This window comes from Salmo salar, chromosome ssa17, assembly GCF_905237065.1.
Source record: "Salmo salar chromosome ssa17, Ssal_v3.1, whole genome shotgun sequence".
NCBI classification, from domain to species: domain Eukaryota; kingdom Metazoa; phylum Chordata; class Actinopteri; order Salmoniformes; family Salmonidae; genus Salmo; species Salmo salar.
In genome coordinates this window covers 68,567,540-68,595,143 of record NC_059458.1, presented here as the reverse complement: position 1 = coordinate 68,595,143, position 27,604 = coordinate 68,567,540, and the positions used below count along the sequence as shown (strand labels likewise).

At 43.4% G+C, this 27,604-nt stretch overlaps 1 protein-coding gene across 2 annotated transcripts in view; it reads left to right on the top strand.

Annotated features, from left to right (window-relative positions):
• LOC106576572 (voltage-dependent calcium channel subunit alpha-2/delta-1) overlaps positions 1-27,604 on the top strand; it is a 189,285-nt gene that overhangs the window by 66,772 nt on the left and 94,909 nt on the right. For both annotated transcript variants that reach the window (XM_045700027.1, XM_045700026.1), the window contains exons 4-6: positions 12,808-12,867; positions 19,350-19,385; positions 20,324-20,456. In XM_045700027.1, the coding sequence (XP_045555983.1) occupies positions 12,808-12,867; positions 19,350-19,385; positions 20,324-20,456 (229 nt within the window). The remainder of the gene's footprint in view (positions 1-12,807; positions 12,868-19,349; positions 19,386-20,323; positions 20,457-27,604) is intronic.

Genomic DNA, 27,604 nt, shown 5'->3' with positions numbered 1-27,604 from the left:
TTTCTCAAACTAGACAATCTAATATACTTGTCCTCTTGCTCAGTTGTGCACCGAGGCCTCCCAGTCCTCTTTCTATTCTGGTTAGAGCCAGTTTGCGTTGTTCTGTGAAAGGAGTAGTACACAGCGTTGTACGAGATCTTAAGTTTCTTGGCATTTTCTCGCATGGAATAGCCTTCATTTATCAGAACAATAATAGACTGACGAGTTTCAGAAGAAAGTACTTTGTTTCTGCCCATTTTGAGCCTGTAATCAAACCCACAAATGCTGATGCTCCAAATACTCAACTAGTCTAAAGCCCAGTTTTATTGCTTCTTTAATCAGAACAACAGTTTTCAACTGTGCAAACATATCTGCAAAAGGGTTTTCTAAAGATCAATTAGCCTTTTTAAAACGATAAACTTGGATTAGCTAACACAACGTGCCATTGGAACACCGGAGTGATGTTTGCTGATAATGGGCCTCTGAACGCCTATGTAAAAAAGCCATTTCCAGCTACAATAGTCATTTACAACATTAACAATGTCTACACTGTATTTCTGATCAATTTGATGTTATTTTAATGGCCAAAAAATTGATTTTCTTTCAAAAACAAGGACTTTTCCAAGTGACCCCAAACTTTTGAACGGAAGTGTACATGCTTGCATGAGTTGTGAATGCACTAACTATAAGTCGCTCTGGATAAGAGCATCTGCCACAGAAAATTACTCAAATGTAAATTGTGTGTGTATATTTGTGACTCGTTTCAGGAGACTAGGCATATGTCGCGTGTCACTACTTCACAGGAGAGCCATTTGAACATAAACTTTGTTTTTGTTTTTGGGCAGAAATGCCTTCTGGAACATGTGAACCTTCATGTGCCTTAATAACAAACTCGTATACCAGCTGTAAATATGAATAAAATTGTTAAATTAAGAGCCTAGTTGGTTTAGCCACAGAAGAAGACAGCATCCTTCCCGCTAGCTATGATTGGCTGCGATGAGTGCGCTGGGTATGCCGAGAGATGAGTTCAGATTGGTCTGTTACTCTTCTGTCTATTTGAGCTGGTCAGTATGTGTAGGTAATCCTGTCTAGCGTGGCTTTAAAAACTATATATTGCGTAGTAGAACCGCATAAGTGTTCCCACTTTCTGGAGGACCGAGTTTTGAAATCAGTGGAATTGGAGTATGATAGGTAAGGAGATGGAGAAACACCTGTCTCCGGATTACATCTTCAAACTAAGGGCAACCTTGGCATCCGTGATAGAGAGGGAGAATTCTCCAGCCATGTATATGTGTAAAATAGTCTAGCTAGCTACATTTTCATATATTACACGTTTCTAATTGTGTCAGAAAGTATTTTCATTTCAAGTTAACCTCAATGGGCTAGGCGGGACGTAATCGTCCCACCTACGTAACAGCCAGTGTAATCCAGTGGCGCGATTTTCAAATACCTTAAAAATCCTATTACTTCAATTTCTCAAACCTCTGACTATTTTACAGCTATTTAAAGACAAGACTCTCGTTAATCTAACCACACTGTCCGATTTCAAAAAGGCTTTACAACGAAAGCAAAACATTAGATTATGTCAGCAGAGTACCCAGCCAGAAATAATCAGACACCCATTTTTCAAGCTAGTATATAATGTCACAAAAACCCAGAAGACAGCTAAATGCAGCACTAACCTTTGATGATCTTCATCAGATGACAACCCTAGGACATTATGTTATACAATACATGCATGTTTTGTTCAATCAAGTTCATATTTATATCAAAAAACAGCTTTTTACATTAGCATGTGACGTTCAGAACTAGCATACCCCCCGCAAACTTCCGGGGAATTTACTAACAATTTACTAAATTACTCACGATAAACGTTCACAAAAAGCATAACAATTATTTTAAGAATTATAGATACAGAACTCCTCTATGCACTCAATATGTCCGATTTTAAAATAGCTTTTTGGTGAAAGCACATTTTGCAATATTGTAAGTACATAGCCCAGCCATCACGGGCTAGCTATTTAGACACCCGGCAAGTTTAGCCTTCACCAAAATCAGATTTACTATTATAAAAGTTTGATTACCTTTTGTTGTCTTCGTCAGAATGCACTCCCAGGACTGCTACTTCAATAACAAATGTTGGTTTGGTCCAAAATAATCCATCGTTATATCCGAATAGCGGCGTTTTGTTCGTGCGTCCCAGACACTATCCGAAATGGTAAATCAGGGTCGCGCGCATGGCGCAATTCGTGACAAAAAATGTCTAAATATTCCAATACCGTACCTCGAAGCATGTTAACCGCTGTTTAAAATCTATTTTTATGCAATTTATCTCGTAAAAAAAGCGATAATATTCCGACCGGGAATCTCCATTTAGCTAAACAGAGGAAAAAACACAAAGACGGGGGCGGCCAGTGCATGCGCCTAAGCCCACAGTCCCTTGATCGGCCACTTGAGAAAGGCGATAATGTGTTTCAGCCTGGGGCTGAAATGACGACATTCAGGTTTTTCCCGGGCTCTGAGAGCCTATTGGAGCCGTGGGAAGTGTCACGTTACCGCAGAGATCCTTTGTAATTGAATGAGATGTCAAAGAAAGAGAAAGACAATAAATGGTCAGACAGGCCACTTCCTGTAAAGGAATCTCTCAGGTTTTGACCTGCCATTTGAGTTCTGTTATACTCACAGACACCATTCAAACATTTTTAGAAACTTTGGAGTGTTTTCTATCCAAAGCCAATAATTATATGCATATTCTAGTTACTGGGCAGGAGTAGTAACCAGATTAAATCGGGTACGTTTTTTATCCAGCCGTGTCAATACTGCCCCCTATCCCCAACAGGTTAAAGTGTACTGTTAGCTCACTAGCTAACATTAGCTGACTCGCTAGCTAACGTTACGTGTATGATCTGTGTAGTAATATTATTTGTATCTCAGTGTCACGATTGTCGTCGTAGAGAGAAAGGGACCAATGCGCAGCGGGTTTCGTGCTCAACATATTTATTTATAAAATAATGTGAACACCACGGAAGAAAACAATAAACAAACTAGCGACATGAAACAGTGAAAGCAGGCTCAACAAAAAGCAGTGCTCTCAAACAACTACCCACGAAAAACAAAGACAAACACACCCTACTATATAGGACTCCCAATCAAAGGCAACTCAACACACCTGCCTTCAATTGAGAGTCCAACCCCAATCAACTAGACATAGAAACACAGACATAGACCAGTGACAAACCCCTTAATACATACATCAACTAACCTCTGCCACGTCCTGACCAAACTACAATAACCAAATATACTCTATACTGGTCAGGACGTGACACTCAGAGCCATTTGCTTTGCTAGTTATAGCCTAATGTTAGCTAGCTAATGTTGAACCTAGTTGGTTAGCTACCTGCAGATTCATGCATGAGTTTGGATTATGGTTTGGTGTTTAGCTAGCTAGCTACGTCTTAACAAAAGACTCCACTATGCAGGTATCCATTTCAACAGAATGTTCAGGATGTCACTGCGAAACGATAGCTGTTGATAGAAGTGGCTGGTAAATTCGTTCAAGCTATCTACTTCGATTTCAGAGCACTCTCGTCTGAGTGAGCCAGAGCGAAGAATAACTGATGAATTTACGAACACCCAATACCCGTTTTAATATGGCCGGTGTCTGTAAACGTTGGCAAAAAAAGCATTATGAAATTGTTACCAGCAGCACAGTTGCAGTCACCAATGCTTTGGATGACATAAAAACAGCCTAACCAGCTCTGCTTGAGCGAGTGAAATGGTCAGAGTGAGCTGTTCACTCATTTGTATCTGAAAGTAGCTAGACAAAGCTAGCTTGGGTCCTTGACGGCTGTTGTTAGGACAGAACGCTCGGATCAACCCTTAAAGAGATGGGTGGGGCTAAAGCTTGAGAGGGTGTGGACAATGCTGAATGGGTGTAGACAAAGAAGAGCTCTCCAGTAGGTACTAAAACATTCAAATGCCATTTTCTCAAAATTGAGGTTACACGTTTATAAACCTTCAAAGCAGATTTACTTTCCCTTTGTTCCTCAACTGTAGTGTATGATATACAGTTTAAAGCTCTGAGTCTCTACTTTTATCCAATGTAAAAAAAACACAATTTCAAATTTTAGACATGACTGAACGGAGTGGGTCGGTAACATTCGTGTGTTCGTGTACCCACCCCTGCACCCACTTGTTCCGCCATAGCTGTTGGCAGTGTGTAAAGTGATTAATGGGACCCAAGGTAGAGAGCGGTCACTAAAGTCCTATTAAGGCGAATATACAGAGTACACCATAAACCCAAAGACCCCTATATTCTCTCAGCCAAAGACATTAGGTTTAATCAAATCGAATTGTATTCATCACATGCCCCGAATACAACAGGTGTAGACTTTACCGTGAGGTGCTTACTTGCGAGCCCATTCCCAACAATGCAGAGTCCAAAGGTAAGACAAATATTTGCTAAATTAAAAAAGGACATAGTAACACAATAAAATACCAATAACGAGGCAATATACAAAGAGTACCAGTCATAGCCACGGGGAGTAGGGGTGCTGAGGGGCTGCAGCACTCCCTGATATGTGCATCTGCTTCTCACGTTTTTGAAGGTAATTTATATATTAAAAATGACAAAGAATAAAAAAGTTTGCAAAAGTTGAAGTCGGAAGTTTGCATACACCTTAGCCAAACACATTTAAACTCAGTTTTTCACAATTCCTGACATTTGATCCTAGTAAAAAGACCTTGTCTTAGGTCAGTTAGGATCACCACTTTATTTTAAGAATGTGAAATGTCAGAATAATAGTAGAGAGAATTATTTATTTCAGCCTTTATTTCTTTCATCACATTCCCAGTGGTTCAGAAGTTTACATACACTCAATTAGTGTTTGGTGGCATTGCCTTTAAATTGTTTAACTTGGGTCAAATGTTTCAGGTAGCCTTCCACAAGCTTCCCACAATAAGTTGGGTGAATTTTGGCCCATTCCTCCTGACAGAGCTGGTGTAACTTAGTCAGGTTTGTAGGCCTCCTTGCTCGCACACGCTTTTTCAGTTCTGCCCACAATTTTTCTACAGGATTGAGGTCAGAGCTTTGTGATGGCCACTCCAATACCTTGACTTTGTTGTCCTTAAGCCATTTTGCCACAACTTTGGAAGTCGTTGTCCATTTGGAAGACCCATTTGCAACCAAACTTTAACTTCCTGACTGATGTGTTGAGATGTTGCTTCAATATATCCACAGAATTTTCCTCTCTCATGATGCCATTTATTTTGTGTAGTGCACCAGTCCCTCCTGCAGCAAAGCACCCCCACAACATGATGCTGCAGTTGCAAACCGTAATCTGGCTTTTTTTATGGCAGTTTTGGAGCAGTGGCTTCTTCCTTGCTGAGCGGCCTTTCAGGTTATGTCAATATAGGACAGCATCTTCATAAGGTTCTTTGCTGTTGTTCTGGTATTGATTTGCACCTTTCGCACCAAAGTACGTTCATCTCTAGCAGACAGGCGTCTCCTTCCTGAGCGGTTTGACGGCTGCTTGGTCCCATGGTGTTTATACTTGCGTACTATTGTTTGTACAGATGAACATGGTAGCTTCAGGCATTTGGAAATTGCTCCCAAGGGTGAACCAGACTTGTGGAGGTCTACAATTCTGTTTCTGAGGTCTTGGCTGATTTATTTTGATTTTCCCATGATGTCAAGCAAAGAGGCACTGAGTTTGAAGGTAGGCCTTGAAAGGTACACCTCCAATTGACCCGAATTATGTCAATTAGCTTATCAGAAGCTTCGAAAGCCATGTCATCATTTTCGGGAATTTTCCAAGCTGATTAAAGGCACAGTCAACTTAGTGTATATAAACTTCTGACCCACTGGAATTGTGATACAGTGAATTATAAGTGAAATAATCTGTCTGTAAACAATTGTTGGAAAAATTACTTGTGTCATGCACAAAGTAGATGTCCTAACCGACTTATCAAAACTATAGTTAGTTAGCAAGAAATTTGTGGAGTGCTTGAAAAACGAGTTTTAATGACTCCAACCTAAGTGTACGTAAACTTCTGACTTCAACTGTGTGTGTATATATGTATATATATATATATATATATATATATATGTATATATATATAAAATCCCACCAAATTAATACACTAGGCCTTTATTACTCCTGTATGAGTGGAGAAAAATACTCTACAGCAGAGTGGAGAATAATTCTCCACAGCATGGAATGTGAGTGTGTGAGTAGAGTCTAGTGAGTGTGCATAGAGCCAGTACAAGAGAGTCAGTGAAAAAATATCAATCTATGAACGTGGCATGCAACAATTTCACTGACTTACAGTTCATATAAGGAAATCAATCAATTGAAATAAATTAGGTCCTAATCTATGGATTTCCTGATTTCCCAATCAGAATGAGATTTTCCCCACAATTGGGCTTTATTACAGACAGAAATACTCCTCAGTTTCATCAGCTGTCTTGGTGGCTGGTCTGAGACCATCCCGCTAGCCAGATGTGGAGGTCCTGGGCTGACGTGGTTACACATGGTCTGCGGTTGTGATGCCGGTTGGACGTACTGCCAAATTCTGTAAAACGAAGTAGGACGCAGCTTATGGTAGAGAAATGAACATTCAGTTATCTGGCAACTGTTCTGGTGGACATTCCTGCTGTCAGCAGGCCAATTGCACGCTTCCTTAAAACTTGAGACATCTGTGGCATTGTGTTGTGTGTCAAAATTGCACATTTTAGAGTGGCCTTTTATTGTCCCCAGCACAAAGTGCACCTGTGTAATGATCGTGCTGTTTAATCAGCTTCTTGATATGCCACACCTGTCAGGTGGATGGATTATTTTGGCAAAGGAGAAATGCTCACTAACAGGGATTTAAACAAATTTGTTCAGAGATAAGCTTTTTGCATGATTGAAAAATGTCTGGGATCTTTTATTTCAGATTATGAAACATGGAACCAACACTTTTCATGTTGTGTTTATATTTTAGTTCAGTATATTTCAATTGACTGATTTTGTTCTATGAACTGTACCTGAATAATATTTTTTTAAATTGTTGCATGTTGCATTTATATTTTTGTTCAGCACATTTGATTGTTCCACTGATCATCATCTCTTCTCTTTGATCTTGCATCAAGTATGAATTGAAACAATTATCATATTTTGGGGCATAGCTTCCTTACTGATCCCCTCTTTATTCTCCTCTCTCTCTCTCTCTCTCTCTCTCTCTCTCTCTCTCTCTCTCTCTCTCTCTCTCTCTCTCTCTCTCTCTCTCTCTCTCACTAAACATTAACACCTCCTATAACCCCCCCCCCTCTTGCTCACTCTCTCTCTCTCCGTCTGTCTCCTTTCCCTGATTGAGGAATGTATCTCGAATCCTCCTCAGTGATAAAGACAGAAACATCTTCCTCTCCGTGTCTACATGCTTCTCCTGTCTAAATAATGGATGAAGGGATGGATATGAGCGCTAAACGGAGGGGAAACTAGTAGTCTGGATTTACTGTCTCAGAGGAGGGGAGAGGCTGGAGAGGCAGAGAGGGGAACACAAAGAAAGATGGCATCCCATGGGATTTATGTGTTCAAATTCACTTCACTTCAGATCTTGTCAACATAGATATTTTTCAGATAATTAGTTGTCTGTTTCCTCAATTGAATTCAGAACTGATTTAATTGATCCACATTTTGCTGCAATATTTATTTGGCACAGATAGGAGATTCACCCCAGATCCATAATCTATGGATACAGACATAGTTGTCAGGTCGACTTGTTTGGAGGGATGCTGATCTTCAGAACTCCTGTGTGAGAGTTGTAAATAATTTACCAGCCTGAATTTAAACTGTGGCTCAAAGCATTTAGTCCTCATTCAGAATTCAAGCGCTTTGCTAGAGCGTTTAACACAGTCTGAATTTATTTAACAACGTAACCCAAGGGGTTGTGATCATGCTGTGGATGACTGACCTTTTGAGTGTGTGTGTGTGTGTGTGTGTGTGTTGGGCTCCAATACGCACAGTTTTGTTGGCATTTGTGTTAATCCTCACTAACTCGGTCCATTCTTCCTGTCACACACACACCTGAATGAAGTCTCAAGTTTTTGTCCTCACAGCACCAACAACTGACACACACCTAAAGCATGTTTCACATTTTCCTCTCATTGCATATCATATAGCACGTCCTCATGACACAATCAAATTCACCTCTTCCCCCTCGCCACTCAGAATACGGGGTCCAGCCTGCCTGACAACCGTTGCTGAGATCCTCAGATAACAAGGCAGATACTTTTGTTAAACAGAAAACCCAAACCCATGGCAGCAGATCCACAAGGTCTGCCATTAGAGGTGACTGTATAGTTCCCTTAAGGAAAAGCACCTTTAGTCAATCTGCTTTCTCTGTGAGAGCTTCCCATGTCTGGAATACACTGCCATCAGACACACAACTGCACCACCTATCACACCTTCACAAAAAAACATAGACATGGCTAATGGCCAATCAGACTTGTGAACATAATCCCTAGCTGTGTATTGTTGCTTTCCATGTTGTCTGTAGCTTGTGAGGTGTGGAAACACGGTTGCTTTTATATATATTTTGTCTTGTTGCTTTTTGTGTTATGTTGTTCTGTCTGCGTGCTACGTGTTGCTTGTTCTATGTTGCTCTACATGTGCTCACTGCTCATTGTTTGTCTTTATTGTAATTGTTTTAATAAGCTGCCCAGGGACTGCGGTTGAAAATTAGCCGGCTGGCTAAACCGGCACTTTTATTGAAACATTGATTAATATGCACTGTCCCTGTAAAATTAAACAAATAAACTCAAACTATGGACATCGCCATGGCAACCACACGTCAAACGGCGAGCTCACGCTTGCTTCAGTGTGCGCACAAGTCTCAAGTCACTCAGTATAATTAGCTGTCTGAAAAGGAACCGCAGTAACGGATTTCATTATTAAAACTTTATATAAACATTGCAACACCCCAGTTCATTAGGAAGAAACTGAGAGAAGGAGCTAAGCTCCAAATACAGATTGTCTTTCATTCTGCATGAGAGGCGAACGTTGTTCGGGTGTTGGCTCTTCAGGAAGGATCAGAGAGAGGTTTGAATGTGTCTGCACTGAGAGAAATGAGTGTCACAGTTATCACAGTAGGTTTCCACTGATATATGTACAGTGAGGAGCTCATCATGAGAGATCAAGTTATGTGTTGCCAGATCTGCCCCATAATGGTCAGCCCAATAATTCCTCTTAGAGATGCTTCTACAATAATGTGATTTGTACCACATTCAAGTTAAATTATTGGATTCTTCACACATCACACTAATCCCATTCCGTTCCCTTTTCAAGCTTTTTAAAAAAATTATATGAAAACAAGCTTGCTTTTATACCTACAAGACCATCATGCTTGATTGAGGGAGCTGTTTTGTCTTGCAGTAATGTGGTGCTGCCTGTATTTCCTTAAACCTTTATTTTAGCAATACCTATCACTTTCTTTGGTCAGTAGGTGTCCAGCATAACAACAGGTGGTTTTGTGTTGGACACAGTCACTCATATATAGAGGTCTATAGAGCCTGTTTCCATTCCTGATCTATATAACCGTTAGCTTACCTGTGTAATATTGACAAGCTCAGAAACACTTGTTTTGCAAACATGGTCCTGTTTTATCAATGAGCAGTTCATTACCTCTGTCAAATGAATATGTAGCTTAAAGTCATGTGTGTATTTGTATTTATTTTACTATAAAGATGGTGAAGCTGCAATTATACACATATACAATAGGCCTATATCTAAAAATACATACAGGCTAATTATACAGTATACACTGAGAATACCAAACATTAGGAACACCTCGTCTTCTCTATGCTGCATATTCGGCTGCAAACTGAACATCTCTTGAACAACTGCAGCAGGGAATCTTATGAGGTGGTGTTAACTGGGATGGCCTGTGACAGGGTGATATAATACAGGGGTTCCCAACTTTTCCACTCAGGGCCACCCTTCCAGCATTGCGGAACATCCCGCCTGTGTTCGCGCAACGTCTAGTTCTATGGGCACAAGCGCTGTTCATGACACAAACTGTTCACACCCCTCTTGTTGGTGGAGATCATTTTGCAGTTTTAAAGCAAAATGTCTTGCAATTCTATACATTTAGCCATGTCTAATGTGTATTAATGTGATATTTGAGTGACAAAAAAATGACAACAATATCTATAGGCTAAAAAAAACGAATAAAAAAACATTAGCTGACATGGGCTAGTTGATCTAGACATTTCTGACAAGTTATAAATAGCTCTCTAAGGTACGCAATGACCTAACATGACAAGTTATAAATAGCTCTCTAAGGTGTGCAATGACTAACCTGACAAGTTATAAATAGCTCTCTAAGGTGTGCAAGTCACCTCAAAAACAAGAAATACCTGTGGCATTGCTGAACCAGGTTAGCCATTAGCAGTGCAGCACTTTAGAATCAATCTTAGTTTTATGGCTGTCGGTTTACTTCGTGATTCAAACACTAAACCAATGTTTCCTCTACACTGCGCCAGTGATGCCAATTTAGCAATTTTGTTGCTAGATTTAGCAACTTTTCTTTCAAACAGCACCTAGCAACAAATTTAGATACTTAAAAAAATGTATTTGGAACTTTTAGCAACTTTTGAAAAGTGACTCAAACGCTAAAACGCACGCATTTTCCCTCTAAATGACACAGAAACGATTTTTTTCTGTCACACACTCAGTCACAACACACGTGCCTGGCTGCAAAAGTGCATTGTGAGTGACGTCAGCAGCAGGCACTCAGCTCGTGCACAGGGGTAGTGTTGTATTCTGAGACAGGCTTGAATATGCAAATAACCCAATAGGCAGAGGGGTAACCTACATTGTCTAATTCTCCATATGGAAATAATAGTTAATTGAATTTATATAAAGTGGTTTCTTGCATCATAGAACACAAAACAATGCAATTTACAGTCACATATTTGGCCCATGGTGTTAGAGACTAAGTAAAACATCATGAATTAATGTCAAGCCCTTCATAATGTAAAATGGTTTTAAAAGTCTCATGCAATGTGGGCCTACATTATATAGGCTACTGTAGGATATCTCATAGAAATCAAAAGCTATTTCCTTGTGAAAATGGTATGGGATTTGCTCCATTGGTTTTGTTGGTAGGACTACATTATGCTCAAATAGCCTATTGGCTAATGTCTGAAACTGTAAGGGAACAGCCTCAGTGTTCACTATAAACGTGTGCCGGAAGTTGCACAAAGTTCTCACAACGTTCAAGTTTCCGCTCACAAGATCAAACATTTGCTCAGTGCCTCCCAAAAATGTAGGGAACATTGCACTTCACCCTAAAAACATTACCCCTCCCTCTATACTCCATCTCTGTCAGTACACTGTTTATTTTTGTCCATCAATTAGTCTTAGCTTTGATAGGGTCAGCAGGCACACAAAACTACAAGAAGCCCAGGGGAAGATGCAAGCCAATAACGCTAGCCAGCGCTAAACACATTAGCTTTAGAATAGTGTTAGCCGCCTCAATTTATTCAGCGACGGACAGAAAAAAGAAGGTGCTTGCAAAGCACTCTGGCAGGCAGTATGCATTGGGGCTCCATTGGCTTTGATTAGGCATAATCACTGTAATTATGCACTTGTGATATCATTGTGTAGAGGAGATGATGTAATGCTAACACAGCCCTTTCATTGTAGCCAAATGGAGAGATTTAGCGAAAGCGTGTGGTAGCATCATGCAGCTCACCCAGCCTGCAGCGATAGCGTGGCAAAGAAAGACCGCATAAGCTCAGTGCATTTGTCTTTGGGCTGCTAGGATCCAGGTCGTGTGGTTTTCTGAGCCAAAGAAAAGGGGACACTTGGCCTGCAGAGCCGAGTTCTGATAGATACAGCACTTAAACACAAACTGCCATTGTGAAGATTGGAAGATCTCTGCCCCTGTGATTCATTCTCAAAGGAAGCTCATTGTTTTGTTTTTCTTTGTTTGATTTTCTTGTTACTATCTCATCTCACTTCCCCCACTTCGCCTTTATTGAATTAATTTAACTTCTAACATTTATGGGTGACGTGAATAACTCCCTTTCTGCAGTACTAGTAGCTAGTGACTGGAATTAGATTCCATATTTCCCCAGGGGAAATGAGTGTTACAGTGTGTTTCTAGACCAGTTTGAGATGAAAAGATGATCCTCATTAGAAACCCATTAACCTAGTCATTAGGGCCAGATCTGGGTCAATGTGTAGGGGGGGTCTAATTTGAGCATATCTTATACTGTGACACCCCCAGCCTCGTTTCACACCTGGGGGTGTCGAGTGAAAATGTGTTTGTTTAGATTTTCAGTCTAAAATAACTTCCTGTGTTGACAGCCTTACTAGTGGTTGTAGAAGTAGAGGCAATTGTTTGAATTAGCCATGATAAGGTGAGCCAGTTGTTTGAATTAGCCATGATAAGGTGAGCCAGTTGTTTGAATTAGCCATGATAAGGTGAGCCAGTTGTTTGAATTAGCCATGATAAGGTGAGCCAGTTGTTTGAATTAGCCATGATAAGGTGAGCCAGTTGTTTGAATTAGCCATGATAAGGTGAGCTGAGGTGTGTAATGTACCCTCAGTATATGTTGTGTACGGTGGAGGAGTATGGTGGCTTTTATGCTCTTAACACTTTCATGTCCGTGATCAATGTTCATGAACATTTGTACCATTCTCTCTCTTTCTCGCTCTCTCTCTTTCTCTCTCTCTCTTCCTTTATTTCTCTCTCTGCTTGCCACAAGCACTATGTCAACTCCTTAATTGAAAGGAAATATGTGTTAAAATTCCAACTCTATTTCTCTGTTTTTTTGTCCAGGCGTTGGCATCCGCTGCAGAGGATTTTCAGATGTGGCATCGGTGGAAGAATGATCCTGAGGTGAGTGAGTGGTTGTGTAGATCAACATTATTAATGTCCTCATTATCTCTGGATGCATTACCTACAGAAGCCTTGAACTCTATAAGAAGAGATTGATTTGATTCACGATCATATATGATTCTTGTAATTGCCAGCAGCTTACCACCTTGCATCCCACTGCTGGCTTGCCTCTGAAGCTAAGCAGGGTTGGTCCTTTTCAGTTCCTGGGTGGGAGACCAGATGCTGCTGAAAGTGGTGTTGGAGGGCCAGTAGAAGGCATTCTTTCCTCGGGTCTAAAAAACAATATCCCAATGCCCCAGGGCCAGTGATTGGGGATATTGCCCTGTGTAGGGTGCCTTCTTTTGGATGGGACATTAAACGGGTGTCCTGACTCTCTGTGGTTACTTATTGTAAGAGTAGGGGTGTTAACCTGGCTAAATTCCCAATCTGGCCCTCATACCATCATGGCCACCCAATCATCCCTATCTTCCAATTGGCTCATTCACTCCCATCTCCCCCTGTGATTATTCCCCAGGTTGTTGCTGTAAATGAGAATGCGTTCTCAGTCAACTTACCTGGTAAAAGAAACACATTGGATGGTCACTTTTGTATAGAATCTCATTAGATCGACAATAGAGTTTTAATATCCTTCAATTAAGTAGAATTCAATTAGATTGCATTGGGACACATTCAGAGCACATTCATGCACACACTGGGTCTTACCCTCTCAAATTCCCATTAAGCCAGTATACAGTGCATTCGGAAAGTATTCAGACCCCTTCCCTCTTTCCACATTCCACATTTAGTTTTATTCTAAGATGGATTAAATAAATGTTTTTCGTCATCAATCTACACACAATACCCCATAATGACAAAGTGAAAACAGGTTTTTAGAAATGTTTGCAAATGTATCAAAAATAAAAAACATAAATACCTTATTTACATAAGTATTCACACCTTTTGGTATGAGACTCGAAATTGAGCTCAGGTGCATCCTGTTTCTATTGATCATCCTTGAGATATGTCTACAACTTAATTGGAGTCCATCTGTTGTAAATTCAATTGATTGGACATGATCTGGACAGGCACACACCTGTCTATACAAGGTCCCACAGTTGACAGTGCATGTCAGAGTAAAAACCAAGCCATGAGGTCAAAGGAATTGTCCGTAGAGCTCCGAGACAGGATTGTGTCGATGCACAGATTTGGAGAAGGGTACCAAAACATTTCCGCAGCATTGAAGGTCCCCAAGAACACAGTGGTCTCCATCATTCTTAAATAGAAGAAGTTTGGAACCACCAAGACTCTTCCTAGAGCTGACCGCCCGGCCAAACTGAGCAATCGAGGGAGAAGGGCCTTGGTCAGGGAGGTGACCAAGAACCTGATGGTCACTCTGACTGAGCTCCAGAGTTTTTCAGTGGAGATGGGAGAACCTTCCAGAAGGACAACCATCTCTGCAGCACTCCACCAATCAGGGTTTTATAATAGAGTGGCCAGATGGAAGCCACTCCTCAGTAAAAGCCACATGACAGCCCGCTTGGAGTTTGCCAAAAGGCACCTAAAGGACTCGCAGACCGTGAGAAACAATATACTCTGGTCTGATGAAACCATGATTGAACTCTTTGGCCTGAATGCCAAGGGTCACATCTGGAGGAAACCTGGCACCATCCCTACGGTGAAGCATGGTGGTGGCAGCATCATGCTGTGGGGATGTTTTTCAGCGGCAGGGACTGGGAGACTAGTCAAGATCGAGGGAAAGATGAACGGAGCAAAGTACAGAGAGATCCTTGATGAAAACCTGCTCCAGAGCACTCAGGATCTCAGACTTGGGCGAAGGTTTACCTTCCAACAGGACAACGACCCTAAGCACACAGCCAAGACAACGCAGGAGTGGCTTCGGAACAAGTCTCTAAATGTCCTTGTGTGGCCCAGCCAGAGCCCGGACTTGAACCCAATCGAACATCTCTGGATAGACCTGAAAATAGCTGTGCTGCAACGCTCCCCATCCAACCTGACAGAGCGTGAGAGGATCTGCAGAGAGGAATGGGAGAAACTTCCCAAATACAGGTGTGCCAACCTTGTAGCTCCATACCCAAGAAGACTCGAGGCTGTAGTCGCTGCCAAAGGTGCTTCAAAAAAGTAATGAGTAGAAGGTCTGAATACTTACGTAAATGTGATATTTCAGATTTTTTACATTTTTATAAATGTGCAAACATTTCTCTAAACCTGTTTTTGCTTTGTCATTATGGGGTATTGTGTGTAGATTAATGAGATACATTATATATTTTTTTTTGAATAAGGCTGTAATGTAACAAAATGTGGAAAAAGCCAAGGGGTCTGAATACTTTACGAATGCACTGTATATGAACACGATTCCAATATCCTTTTCTTCTACTTGAACTCACTCCCCATCGGACACATTTCTCTACTGAGCAGCCTGTCTCTGCACTTGATTAGTAGGCCTCATCATGAATTATGATGCAGTTCCTCAACTCCCCATGTCCAAACGTTCTTTGTCCGAGCCACAACGTTTTTCAAATGAATTCAAATTCTTAATTTACTTCTCCTACTTAGTAATGCGAAAGCCACTCACTTTCGGCAGCGATATTGAAAATTACAAATGACCTGTTTTTATATTTATTTATATATATATATATACACTGCTCAAAAAAATAAAGGGAACACTTAAACAACACAATGTAACTCCAAGTCAATCACACTTCTGTGAAATCAAACTGTCCACTTAGGAAGCAACACTGATTGACAATAAATTTCACATGCTGTTGTGCAAATGGAATAGACAACAGGTGGAAATTATAGGCAATTAGCAAGACACCCCCAATAAAGGAGTGGTTCTGCAGGTGGGGACCACAGACCACTTCTCAGTTCCTATGCTTCCTGGCTGATGTTTTGGTCACTGTTGAATGCTGGCGGTGCTTTCACTCTAGTGGTAGCATGAGACGGAGTCTACAACCCACACAAGTGGCTCAGGTAGTGCAGCTCATCCCGGATGGCACATCAATGCGAGCTGTGGCAAGAAGGTTTGCTGTGTCTGTCAGCGTAGTGTCCAGAGCATGGAGGCGCTACCAGGAGACAGGCCAGTACATCAGGAGACGGGGTGGAGGCCGTAGGAGGGCAACAACCCAGCAGCAGGACCGCTACCTCCGCCTTTGTGCAAGGAGGAGTAGGAGAAGCACTGCCAGAGCCCTGCAAAATGACCTCCAGCAGGCCACAAATGTGCATGTGTCTGCTCAAACGGTCAGAAACAGACTCCATGAGGGTGGTATGAGGGCCCGACATCCACAGGTGGGGGTTGTGCTTACAGCCCAACACCGTGCAGGACGTTTGGCATTAGCCAGAGAACACCAAGATTGGCAAATTCGCCACTGGCGCCCTGTGCTCTTCACAGATGAAAGCAGGTTCACACTGAGCACATGTGACAGACGTGACAGAGTCTGGAGACGCCGTGGAGAACGTTCTGCTGCCTGCACCATCCTCCAGCATGACCGGTTTGGCGGTGGGTCAGTCATGGTGTGGGGTGGCATTTCTTTGGGGGGCCGCACAGCCCTCCATGTGCTCGCCAGAGGTAGCCTGACTGCCATTAGGTACCGAGATGAGATCCTCAGACCCCTTGTGAGAACATATGCTGGTGCAATTGGCCCTGGGTTCCTCCTAATGCAAGACAATGCAAGACCTCATGTGGCTGGAGTGTGTCAGCAGTTCCTGCAAGAGGAAAGCATTGAACAGGCCCGCCTGTTCCCCAGACCTGAATCCAATTGAGCACATCTGGGACATCATGTCTCGCTCCATCCACCAACGCCACGTTGCACCACAGACTGTCTAGGAGTTGGCGGATGCTTTAGTCCAGGTCTGGGAGGAGATCCCTCAGGAGACCATCCGCCACCTCATCAGGAGCATGCCCAGGCGTTGTAGGGAGGTCATACAGGCACGTGGAGGCCACACACACTACTGAGCCTCATTTTGACTTGTTTTAAGGACATTACATCAAAGTTGGATCAGCCTGTAGTGTGGTTTTCCACTTTAATTTGGAGTGTGACTCCAAATCCAGACCTCCATGGGTTGATAAATTGGATTTCCATTGATTATTTTTGTGTGATTTTGTTGTCAGCACATTCAACTATGTAAAGAAAAAAGTATTTAATAAGATTTTTTCATTCATTCAGATCTAGGATGTGTTATTTTAGTGTTCCCTTTATTTTTTTGAGCAGTGTGTATATGTGTATATATAGATATTTTTTTTACTGCCTCTATGTGGGAGAACTCCATTGCCTCCTATTAGTCTATTAGCTTCAAACTAACCTGGACAGTGTCATTATAAACGCCTCCGATACTCCTTTTAATGACTCTTCTCCATTAAAAGTTTCTTATCAGTCTGATTCCTACATGCTCACGGGAAGTGTGTGTGTGTGTGTGTGTGTGTGTGTGTGTGTGTGTGTGTGTGTGTGTGTGTGTGTGTGTGTGTGTGTGTGTGTGTGTGTGTGTGTGTGTGTGTGTGCTCCATCTGTGTACGTGCCTGTGGACATGCGTGTGTGTGGGACAAAGTAGGAACGTGTGGGGAACAAAGTAGTATCTGCTTTATGCTGCCGTGGTCTACTTCTTTGAGGCTTGGGATGTGTGACGGATGGAGATGCTTGGCTAGCTTGGATAATTATCCCTTGGTGAAGAGTCATTAGTGTGAACGTCCAGCGTTTTCTGTAACTAACGAGCATATATTAGTGCACATGTTAGTCTTAGCCAATTAAGCCTGCACCGATGAAAGGACTCGGAGGTTGGCTTTTTCAGACTGTTTATGTTGAGCTAGCTAATTGATCCCAAGTGTGTGTGTGCGGGTGCGTGTCAACCAGGCAACGACAAACGAGGCTGAATGTAGTTTTCTCTATTCATTTCAGTTTCTTAAACCACTGGCTTTCTCAGGCAATGTTGCGTGTCGTGAGGAGTGTCTTGGCTCCATGTGTCCCTTGCACGCGCTCAGTGAAAGCGTTAGGAGGAGAGCTCTGTGGTCCAGTCTGTCTCCAGACAGCTGTGGTGGGACTACAGTCCGTTCCTCACCCCCCTCCTCACTCCTTCTCACTCCATCTGGCCAACATCGCGGTTACAGCGTAGTCCTCCGTGAACCGGCTCATGTCCTTGCTGCCCACCTCCTTAAGTGTGTGTGTGTGTGTGTGTGTGTGTGTGTGTGTGTGTGTGTGTGTGTGTGTGTGTGTGTGTGTGTGTGTGTGTGTGTGTGTGTGTGTGTGTGTGTGTGTACACAACCTGGTGTAGGAGATCAAATATCCCTGCACACACGCCTCATTTCTGTATGAAAGCCCAGAAGACGTCCTCCCTCCCTCAGGAGTTACATCAACCACCTTAACACAAATTCACATCCATGCACGTAGAACACACACACACAAACACACACACTTAAGGAGGTGGGGAGTGTAGCCACAGCGCTTCAAAGCTAACATGAAGAGACCTCCTCATGATGGCTGTCAGGCCATCTTAATGTTGTGGAGCACCTTGTGAAGCGACACTCACACTAAGGTCACACTGTCTCACCCCCCAGGGATCTGAGTATATGAGAGATACAGTAGAAACTAAGATAGACAGACAGAGTGTGTGTATATGTGTGCGAGCTTGTGTGTAAGCTCTGCAAGGACTGCAGCCTGTCTCTCGGGAGGTGAGCAGATGCTGGAGCACCGCTGTCAGAACTGTCTATCGCTAACACCTAGCTCATCGCTAATGGCCTGGCGCTAACTATCGAGCCTCACACCACCAGCAGGTCACAGGTGGGGGAACAGGCCTGTGTTTTATGTAGCATTAGCCCCATGTTGCAGCGCCGGGGGTGGCAGGCAGGTGGTCCTAACCAGTGAAACGGCTCCATATCCCCAAGGCATCCATCTGTCAGCTAGGCTGGATAGGCTAGCTCGTTAGCGCCTGGCTTGCTCATACTCTGACAGGAAGCTCGCACAGCGGATGAAAGAGAGAGTTGGTTACAACACTACTGATGCTTTTGTGTCAAGCACACACACACACACACACACACACACACACACACACACACACACACACACACACACACACACACACACACACACACACACACACACACACACACACAGACACACACATACTGTATTAGGGGAGTACAGACACACATACTGTATTAGGGGAGTACAGACACACATACTGTATTAGGGGAGTACAGACACACATACTGTATTAGGGGAGTACACACACTTGTGCATGTGAGACACACATAGACATACGCAGAGAGTGAAGAAGTGCTTGAATTCAGAAAATAAGAAAAAGAATACAACCAGACTGAAGAATGGAAAACAACATGAAATAGGAACACAGTTTCCACACAACACCGTCTGAAAACTTTACAATGCACATTGATTTAAACCCCTACCAAAGACCTGCTGTGTTTATAAATCTGTGTTTTTCACATCTTTCTATTTCTCTCTCTCTCTCTCTTCCCTCCCGCTCTTTCTCCATAGCCTGATGACATCCATTACTACTATGCCAAAGAAAACGTGAGTACATTTCTACTGTTACTTTCTCTATGTATAACATGTGTTGTGAAGAGACTTGATCTGAGTCATATTGAGTCTGTATATTCAACAAAATCCCACCTGCACCCTCTGTCTTTGTAGCCATGGTTACTAAACGTCTTGTAAAGCGTATTGATAACCTTAAAGGATCCCCCACATCCCCCAGCTGTGGCCCAGGCTCTAGAGCCCTGAAAAGACACACAGAAGTTGCTACAGTACGCTAGGGTTAGTGTGTGTTTTTGTTTGCATGTGCGTGTGCGTGTATGCGTGCATATTCAAATGAGTGTGTGTGTGTGTGTGTGTGTGTGTGTGTGTGTGTGTGTGTGTGTGTGTGTGTGTGTGTGTGTGTGTGTGTGTGTGTGTGTGTGTGTGTGTGTGTGTGTGGGATTATCTCAAGAACACATATCTGTGCCTGTGATATCGTCTGCATCCCTTGGCCTCTGAAGTCATCTGTCTGATTTGATACTGGGGATCAGATAGTAATTCCACAGGGGATGTGGTGATAGAACACATGCAGGCAGGCACACACCTCTCCTGAACAACTGATGTCATTCTGGCTTTGACGGGCCAAGACACAGGAGATCAGTACTGTCAGTCATCTGAATACACACCAATATTATTCACAGCCACAGGAGATGGAGCAAGCGCCACACAGGCACACACATGTGTTATCATACAGCGCACCATAATGCAAAGTGACAGACACACACACACACACACACACACACACACACACACACACACACACACACACACACACACACACACACACACACACACACACACACACACACACACACACACACACACACACACACACACACAATACTTTGTATTCACCAAATTCATGCAGTATACTCTCCATTGACCTCCAATTTGTGTCAATAATATCTCATTCCTTTGGTCTTTTTCCCTTATAGCTGGACTCAAATGATACAGAGGTCAAGAAGCCAAACCGGCTTTATCCAGAGTTTAAGGAAGACGAGCAATTTAGACGCCTCATCTCCTACAACACCACGGCAGTCCACATACCCACGGACATATACGAGGGCTGTGAGTACACACACACACCCGCGCATTGTACAGTATTTATAGCATGTTTCCATGACATTTTGGTCAGTCAGTTTCTCAGAATGTGTGTAGTAGTCAGCTGATCGTCCGGCCAATGCTTGCAGTCTAAATTTAGCCCTGCCTAGCCCAACCAATGGGCAGCAGACCTGGCCTCCGAGTCACCCCGGTCACCAGCTGCTCCTCGCTCTCCCACCCACAACCTCATGAGAGAATCACACTGAATGTCAAAGAAACCGCCATTATAATTTTTTCTTGTGTGGATACTTTCTGGGTCTTTCTCAGTCTTTCTGCTTCCATGTCTTTCTCTAGTCTTAATCTTGCTCTATCATGCTCTTCTTTAATGCTTGTCTGATCCGCCCTCGGCTCGGTCTGTCACTGCCATTATCGCCCTCGGCTCTGTCTGCCACTCCTCTTACCACCCTCGGCTCTGTCTGCCACTCCTCTTATCGGCCTCGGCTGTCTGTCACTCCTCTTACCGCCCTCGGCTCTGTCTGTCACTCCTCTTACCACCCTCGGCTCGGTCTGTCACTGCCCTTATCGCCCTCGGCTCTGCCTGTCACTCCTCTTATCGCCCTCGGCTCTGCCTGTCACTCCTCTTACCACCCTCGGCTCTGTCTGCCACTCCTCTTATCGCCCTCGGCTCTGTCTGCCACTCCTCTTACCGCCCTCGGCTCTGCCTGTCACTCCTCTTATCGGCCTCGGCTCTGTCTGTCACTCCTCTTATCGCCCTCGGCTCTGTCTGTCACTCCTCTTATCGGCCTCGGCTCTGTCTGTCACTCCTCTTATCGCCCTCGGCTCTGTCTGTCACTCCTCTTATCGCCCTCGGCTCTGTCTGTCACTCCTCTTATCGCCCTCGGCTCTGTCTGTCACTCCTCTTATCGGCCTCGACTCTGTCTGTCACTCCTCTTATCGCCCTCGGCTCTGTCTGTCACTCCTCTTATCGGCCTCGGCTCTGTCTGTCACTCCTCTTATCGCCCTCGGCTCTGTCTGTCACTCCTCTTATCGGCCTCGACTCTGTCTGTCACTCCTCTTACCACCCTCGGCTCGGTCTGTCACTGCCCTTATCGCCCTCGGCTCTGCCTGTCACTCCTCTTATCGCCCTCGGCTCTGCCTGTCACTCCTCTTACCACCCTCGGCTCTGTCTGCCACTCCTCTTATCGCCCTCGGCTCTGTCTGCCACTCCTCTTACCGCCCTCGGCTCTGCCTGTCACTCCTCTTATCGGCCTCGGCTCTGTCTGTCACTCCTCTTATCGCCCTCGGCTCTGTCTGTCACTCCTCTTATCGGCCTCGGCTCTGTCTGTCACTCCTCTTATCGCCCTCGGCTCTGTCTGTCACTCCTCTTATCGCCCTCGGCTCTGTCTGTCACTCCTCTTATCGCCCTCGGCTCTGTCTGTCACTCCTCTTATCGGCCTCGACTCTGTCTGTCACTCCTCTTATCGCCCTCGGCTCTGTCTGTCACTCCTCTTATCGGCCTCGGCTCTGTCTGTCACTCCTCTTATCGCCCTCGGCTCTGTCTGTCACTCCTCTTATCGGCCTCGACTCTGTCTGTCACTCCTCTTATCGCCCTTGGCTCTGTCTGCCACTTTTTCTTTAACACTCACAATTTAGCATATTCTCTTTCATTGGCTGTCTGCCTCCTCTCACTCGTTCTCTCCTCTTTCTGCTTTAATCTCATTCTCTTTTACACTAGAACAGCTGGGCCTTGAGGGAACCCCCTTCAAGCTAATGAGCAGTCATTTTGACTACAACATTCTAACAGTGTAATTAATACATTTAATATATGCTATTGCTAAACTAATAGTTTGGTTGTGTTTATGAAGGTCTAAGGTACTTTTTATTTCATTAGTTTGTGACTAGGCTATATGTAAAAACATTAAAAACATAACATTAAAATGTTCAATACATTTTATTAATGGAGTGCCTTTGCTACAATTATGAAACAGAAGGCGTGTTGGAACACGGTAACAGCTTCTTTATATAACGACAACAAACAAAAAAGTACCCCAAAATACCACATTCACCAAAACGCATGGACAGTAAGACACGAGGTCAAATGATAGAAGCATCAGTATCCTAAACATCATTATAAGTGACAAGTGTGCTTGAGAAACAGTGAAAATCAGCAAAAAGCAATAATGGCATTATAATGAATATAAATGTCGATAAGACGACAGTATAAAATAGTTAATTATTTATACGTGGGATACCAAGGTGAATTTCTGTTTCATCAAAATGGAGGTAAAGCGTGATCTCTCTGAAGCGATCCCATGACATGGTTTCTCCAAAGAAAAGTATCTCATACATGTCTGACCAGAAGCTCTCCATACACACGCTCTTTCCATCGAATGCTCCACGGACATACAGGATTGAAATGAACACTTTCAACATGTAGAGCCTGCTATCTCAGTGATGACATTTTGTGCTGATAATCGGCCCGTAGTATTGTCACCGGCTCGTTCCATCTAAATGGTGTCGTCCCTTCCTCTCTCCTATATCACCATTTTATTTGGTGGTGGCGTGGGTGTGCACCACATTCCTGCTTTTTTGCTTAGGCCTCGGACGTGTCCATGTTCATTATGCCACTAGGTGTCCATGTTCATTATGCCACTAGGTGTCCATGTTCATTATGCCACTAGGTGTCCATGTTCATTATGCCACTAGGTGTCCATGTTCATTATGCCACTAGGTGTCCATGTTCATTATGCCGCTAGGTGTCCATGTTCATTATGCCGCTAGGTGTCCATGTTCATTATGCCGCTAGGTGTCCATGTTCATTATGCCGCTAGGTGTCCATGTTCATTATGCAGCTAGGTGTCCATGTTCATTATGCCGCTAGGTGTCCATGTTCATTATGCCACTAGGTGTCCATGTTCATTATGCCACTAGGTGTCCATGTTCATTATGCCACTAGGTGTCCATGTTCATTATGCCACTAGGTGTCCATGTTCATTATGCCACTAGGTGTCCATGTTCATTATGCCACTAGGTGTCCATGTTCATTATGCCACTAGGTGTCCATGTTCATTATGCCACTAGGTGGTATAATGCTGTTCTCCATGTCTTCACACTGAGCTCACTCTAGGCTAAGGCCTATTCTAGGGATATGTGTTGATTCCCTCCTCTTAACACTAGGTGAACGTCCCTATGTGGATAAAAAGTTTGTGCCTATTTATTTAAAAATAATGTATAGGGGACAACAGTGAAAACCACTCCAAACAGGGAACAGTTTGATCTGTTTGGATGTAGCATATGTGACATAGCTAGTGAGCGTTAGACATCACCTTCCTTAAGATCTACAAGCCACTGTCACTCAGGGAGGAAAACGCTAGGCTCTTGTTCCATCAGCTCACACATTGGTGTATTCAGTTTGTGAGCTGTGTGTTTGTGCACGTGATTCAGTGTGTTGGTAATAGTGCAGGGAGGCTGCTGTGTATTGTGTTGCTCTGAATGACTAGAATGGGGGTTGTAGTGTACAGCTGGGTGAGTACAGGGATGATAGAGAGGCTCTCAGTGACCCTATACCCCTGGGGCCAGGGGCCTCTTTTAGCATGGGCACACTGAGGACACAGGGCACCCTGCGCATGTATGGACACACACACACACACACACACACACACACACACACACACACACACACACACACACACACACACACACACACACACACACACACACACACACACACATTCACACACAAGTATGCATACCTGAGGTTATGGATTTATTTATTCGTCATTTAGTTACTGGCTCAGATAGTGTATACAGTGCCTTGCGAAAGTATTCGGCCCCCTTGAACTTTTCGACATTTTGCCACATTTCAGGCTTCAAACATAAAGATATAAAACTGTAATTTTTTGTGAAGAATCAACAACAAGTCGGACACAATCATGAAGTGGAACGAAATTTATTGGATATTTCAAACTTTTTTAACAAATAAAAAACTGAAAAATTGGGCGTGCAAAATTATTCAGCCCCTTTACTTTCAGTGCAGCAAACTCTCTCCAGAAGTTCAGTGAGGATCTCTGAATGATCCAATGTTGACCTAAATGACTAATGATGATAAATACAATCCACCTGTGTGTAATCAAGTCTCCGTATAAATGCACCTGCTCTGTGATAGTCTCAGAGGTCCGTTTAAAGCGCAGAGAGCATCATGAAGAACAAGGAACACACCAGGCAGGTCCAAGATACTGTTGTGGAGAAGTTTAAAGCCGGATTTGGATACAAAAATATTTCCCAAGCTTTAAACATCCCAACGAGCACTGTGCAAGCGATAATATTGAAATGGAAGGAGTATCAGACCACTGCAAATCTACGAAGACCCGGCCGTCCCTCTAAACTTTCAGCTCATACAAGGAGAAGACTGATCAGAGATGCAACCAAGAGGCCCATGATCACTCTGGATGAACTGCAGAGATCTACAGCTGAGGTGGGAGACTCTGTCCATAGGACAACAATCAGTCGTATACTGCACAAATCTGGCCTTTATGGAAGAGTGGCAAGAAGAAAGCCATTTCTTAAAGATATCCATAAAAAGTGTTGTTTAAAGTTTGCCACTAGCCACCTGGGAGACACACCAAACATGTGGAAGAAGGTGCTCTGGTCAGATGAAACCAAAATCTATCTTTTTGGCAACAATGCAAAACGTTATGTTTGGCGTAAAAGCAACACAGCTCATCACCCAGAACACACCATCCCCACTGTCAAACATGGTGGTGGCAGCATCATGGTTTGGGCCTGCTTTTCTTCAGCAGGGGCAGGGTAGATGGTTAAAATTGATGGGAAGATGGATGGAGCCAAATACAGGACCATTCTGGAAGAAAACCTGATGGAGTCTGCAAAAGACCTGAGACTGGGACGGAGATTTGTCTTCCAACAAGACAATGATCCAAAACATAAAGCAAAATCTACAATGGAATGGTTCACAAATAAACATATCCAGGTGTTAGAATGGCCAAGTCAAAGTCCAGACCTGAATCCAATCGATAATCTGTGGAAAGAACTGAAAACTGCTGTTCACAAACGCTCTCCATCCAACCTCACTGAGCTCGAGCTGTTTTGCAAGGAGGAATAGGCAAAAATTTCAGTCTCTCGATGTGCAAAACTGATAGAGACATACCCCAAGCGACTTACAGCTGTAATCGCAGCAAAAGGTGGCGCTACAAAGTATTAACTTAAGGGGGCTGAATAATTTTGCACGGCCAATTTTTCAGTTTTTTATTTGTTAAAAAAGTTTGAAATATCCAATAAATTTCGTTCCACTTCATAATTGTGTCCCACTTGTTGTTGATTCTTCATAAAAAATAACAGTTTTATATCTTTATGTTTGAAGCCTGAAATGTGGCAAAAGGTCAAAGTTCAAGGGGGCCGAATACTTTCGCAAGGCACTGTAGTGAGTGGGCCAGTATACAGTCATGGCCAAAAGTTTTGAGAATGACACAAATATAAATTTTCAGTCTGCTGCCTCAGTTTGTATGATGGTAATTTGCATATACTCCAGAATGTTATGAAGAGTGATCAGATGAATTGCAATTAATTGCAAAGTCCCTCTTTTCCATGCAAATGAACTGAATCCCCAAAAAACATTTCCACTGCATTTCAGCCCTGCCACAAAAGGACCAGCTGACATCATGTCAGTGATTCTCTCGTTAACACAGGTGTGAGTGTTGACGAGGACAAGGCTGGAGATCACCCTGTCATGCTGATTGAGTTCGAATAACCGACTGGAAGCTTCAAAAGGATGGTGGTGCTTGGAATCATTGTTCTTCCTCTGTCAACCATGGTTACCTGCAAGGAAACACGTGCCGTCATCATTGCTTTGCACAAAAAGGGCTTCACAGGAAAGGATATTGCTGCCAGTAAGATTGCACCTAAATCAACCATTTATCGGATCACCAAGAACTTTAAGGAGAGCGGTTCAAATGTTGTGAAGAAGGCTTCAGGGCGCCCAAGAAAGTCCAGCAAGCGCCAGGACCGTCTCCTAAAGTTGATTCAGCTGCGGGATCAGGGCACCACCAGTACAGAGCTTGCTCAGGAATGGCAGCAGGCAGTTGTGAGTGCATCTGCATGCACAGTGAGGCGAAGACTTTTGGAGGATGGCCTTGTGTCAAGAAGGGCAGCAAAGAAGCCACTTCTCTCCAGGAAAAACCTCAGGGACAGACTGATATTCTGCAAAAGGTACAGGGTTTGGACTGCTGAGGACTGTGGTAAAGTCATTTTCTCTGATGAATCCTCTTTCCGATTGTTTGGGGCATCTGGAAAAAAGCTTGTCCCGAGAAGACAAGGTGAGCGCTACCATCAGTCCTGTGTCATGCCAACAGTAAAGCATCCTGAGACCATTCATGTGTGGGGTTGCTTCTCAGCCAAGGGAGTGGGCTCACTCACAATTGTGCCTAAGAACACAGCTATGAATAAAGAATGGTACCAACACATCCTCCGAGAGCAACTTCTCCCAATCATCCAGGAACAGTTTGGTGACGAACAATGCCTTTTCCAGCACGATGGAGCACCTTGCCATAAGGTAAAAGTGATAACTAAGTGGCTCGGGGAACAAAACATTGATAGTTTGGGTCCATGGCCCAGGAAACTCCCCAGACCTTAATCCCATTGAGAACTTGTGGTCAATCCTCAAGAGGCGGGTGGACAAACAAAATCCCACAAATTCTGACAAACTCCAAGCATTGATTATGCAAGAATGTGCTGCCATCAGTCAGGATGTGGCCCAGAAGTTAATTGACAGCATGCCAGGGCGGATTGCAGAGGTCTTGAAAAAGAAGAGTCAACACTGCAAATATTGACTCTTTGCATCAACTTCATGTAATTGTCAATAAAATACTTTGACACATATGAAATGCTTGTAGTTATACTTCAGTATTCCATAGTAACATCTGACAAAAACATCTAAAGACACTGAAGCAGCAATCTTTGTGGAAATGAATATTTGTGTCATTCTCAAAACTTTTGGCCACGACTGAACAGTGAGCTTCAAAAGTATTGGGATAGTGACACACTTTTCGTCGTTTTGGCTCTTTACTCCAGCACTTTGGATTAGAAATTATACATTGGCTATGAGGATTAAAGTGCAGACTGTCAGTTTAAATTTTTGGGGTATTTTCATCCATATCGGGTGA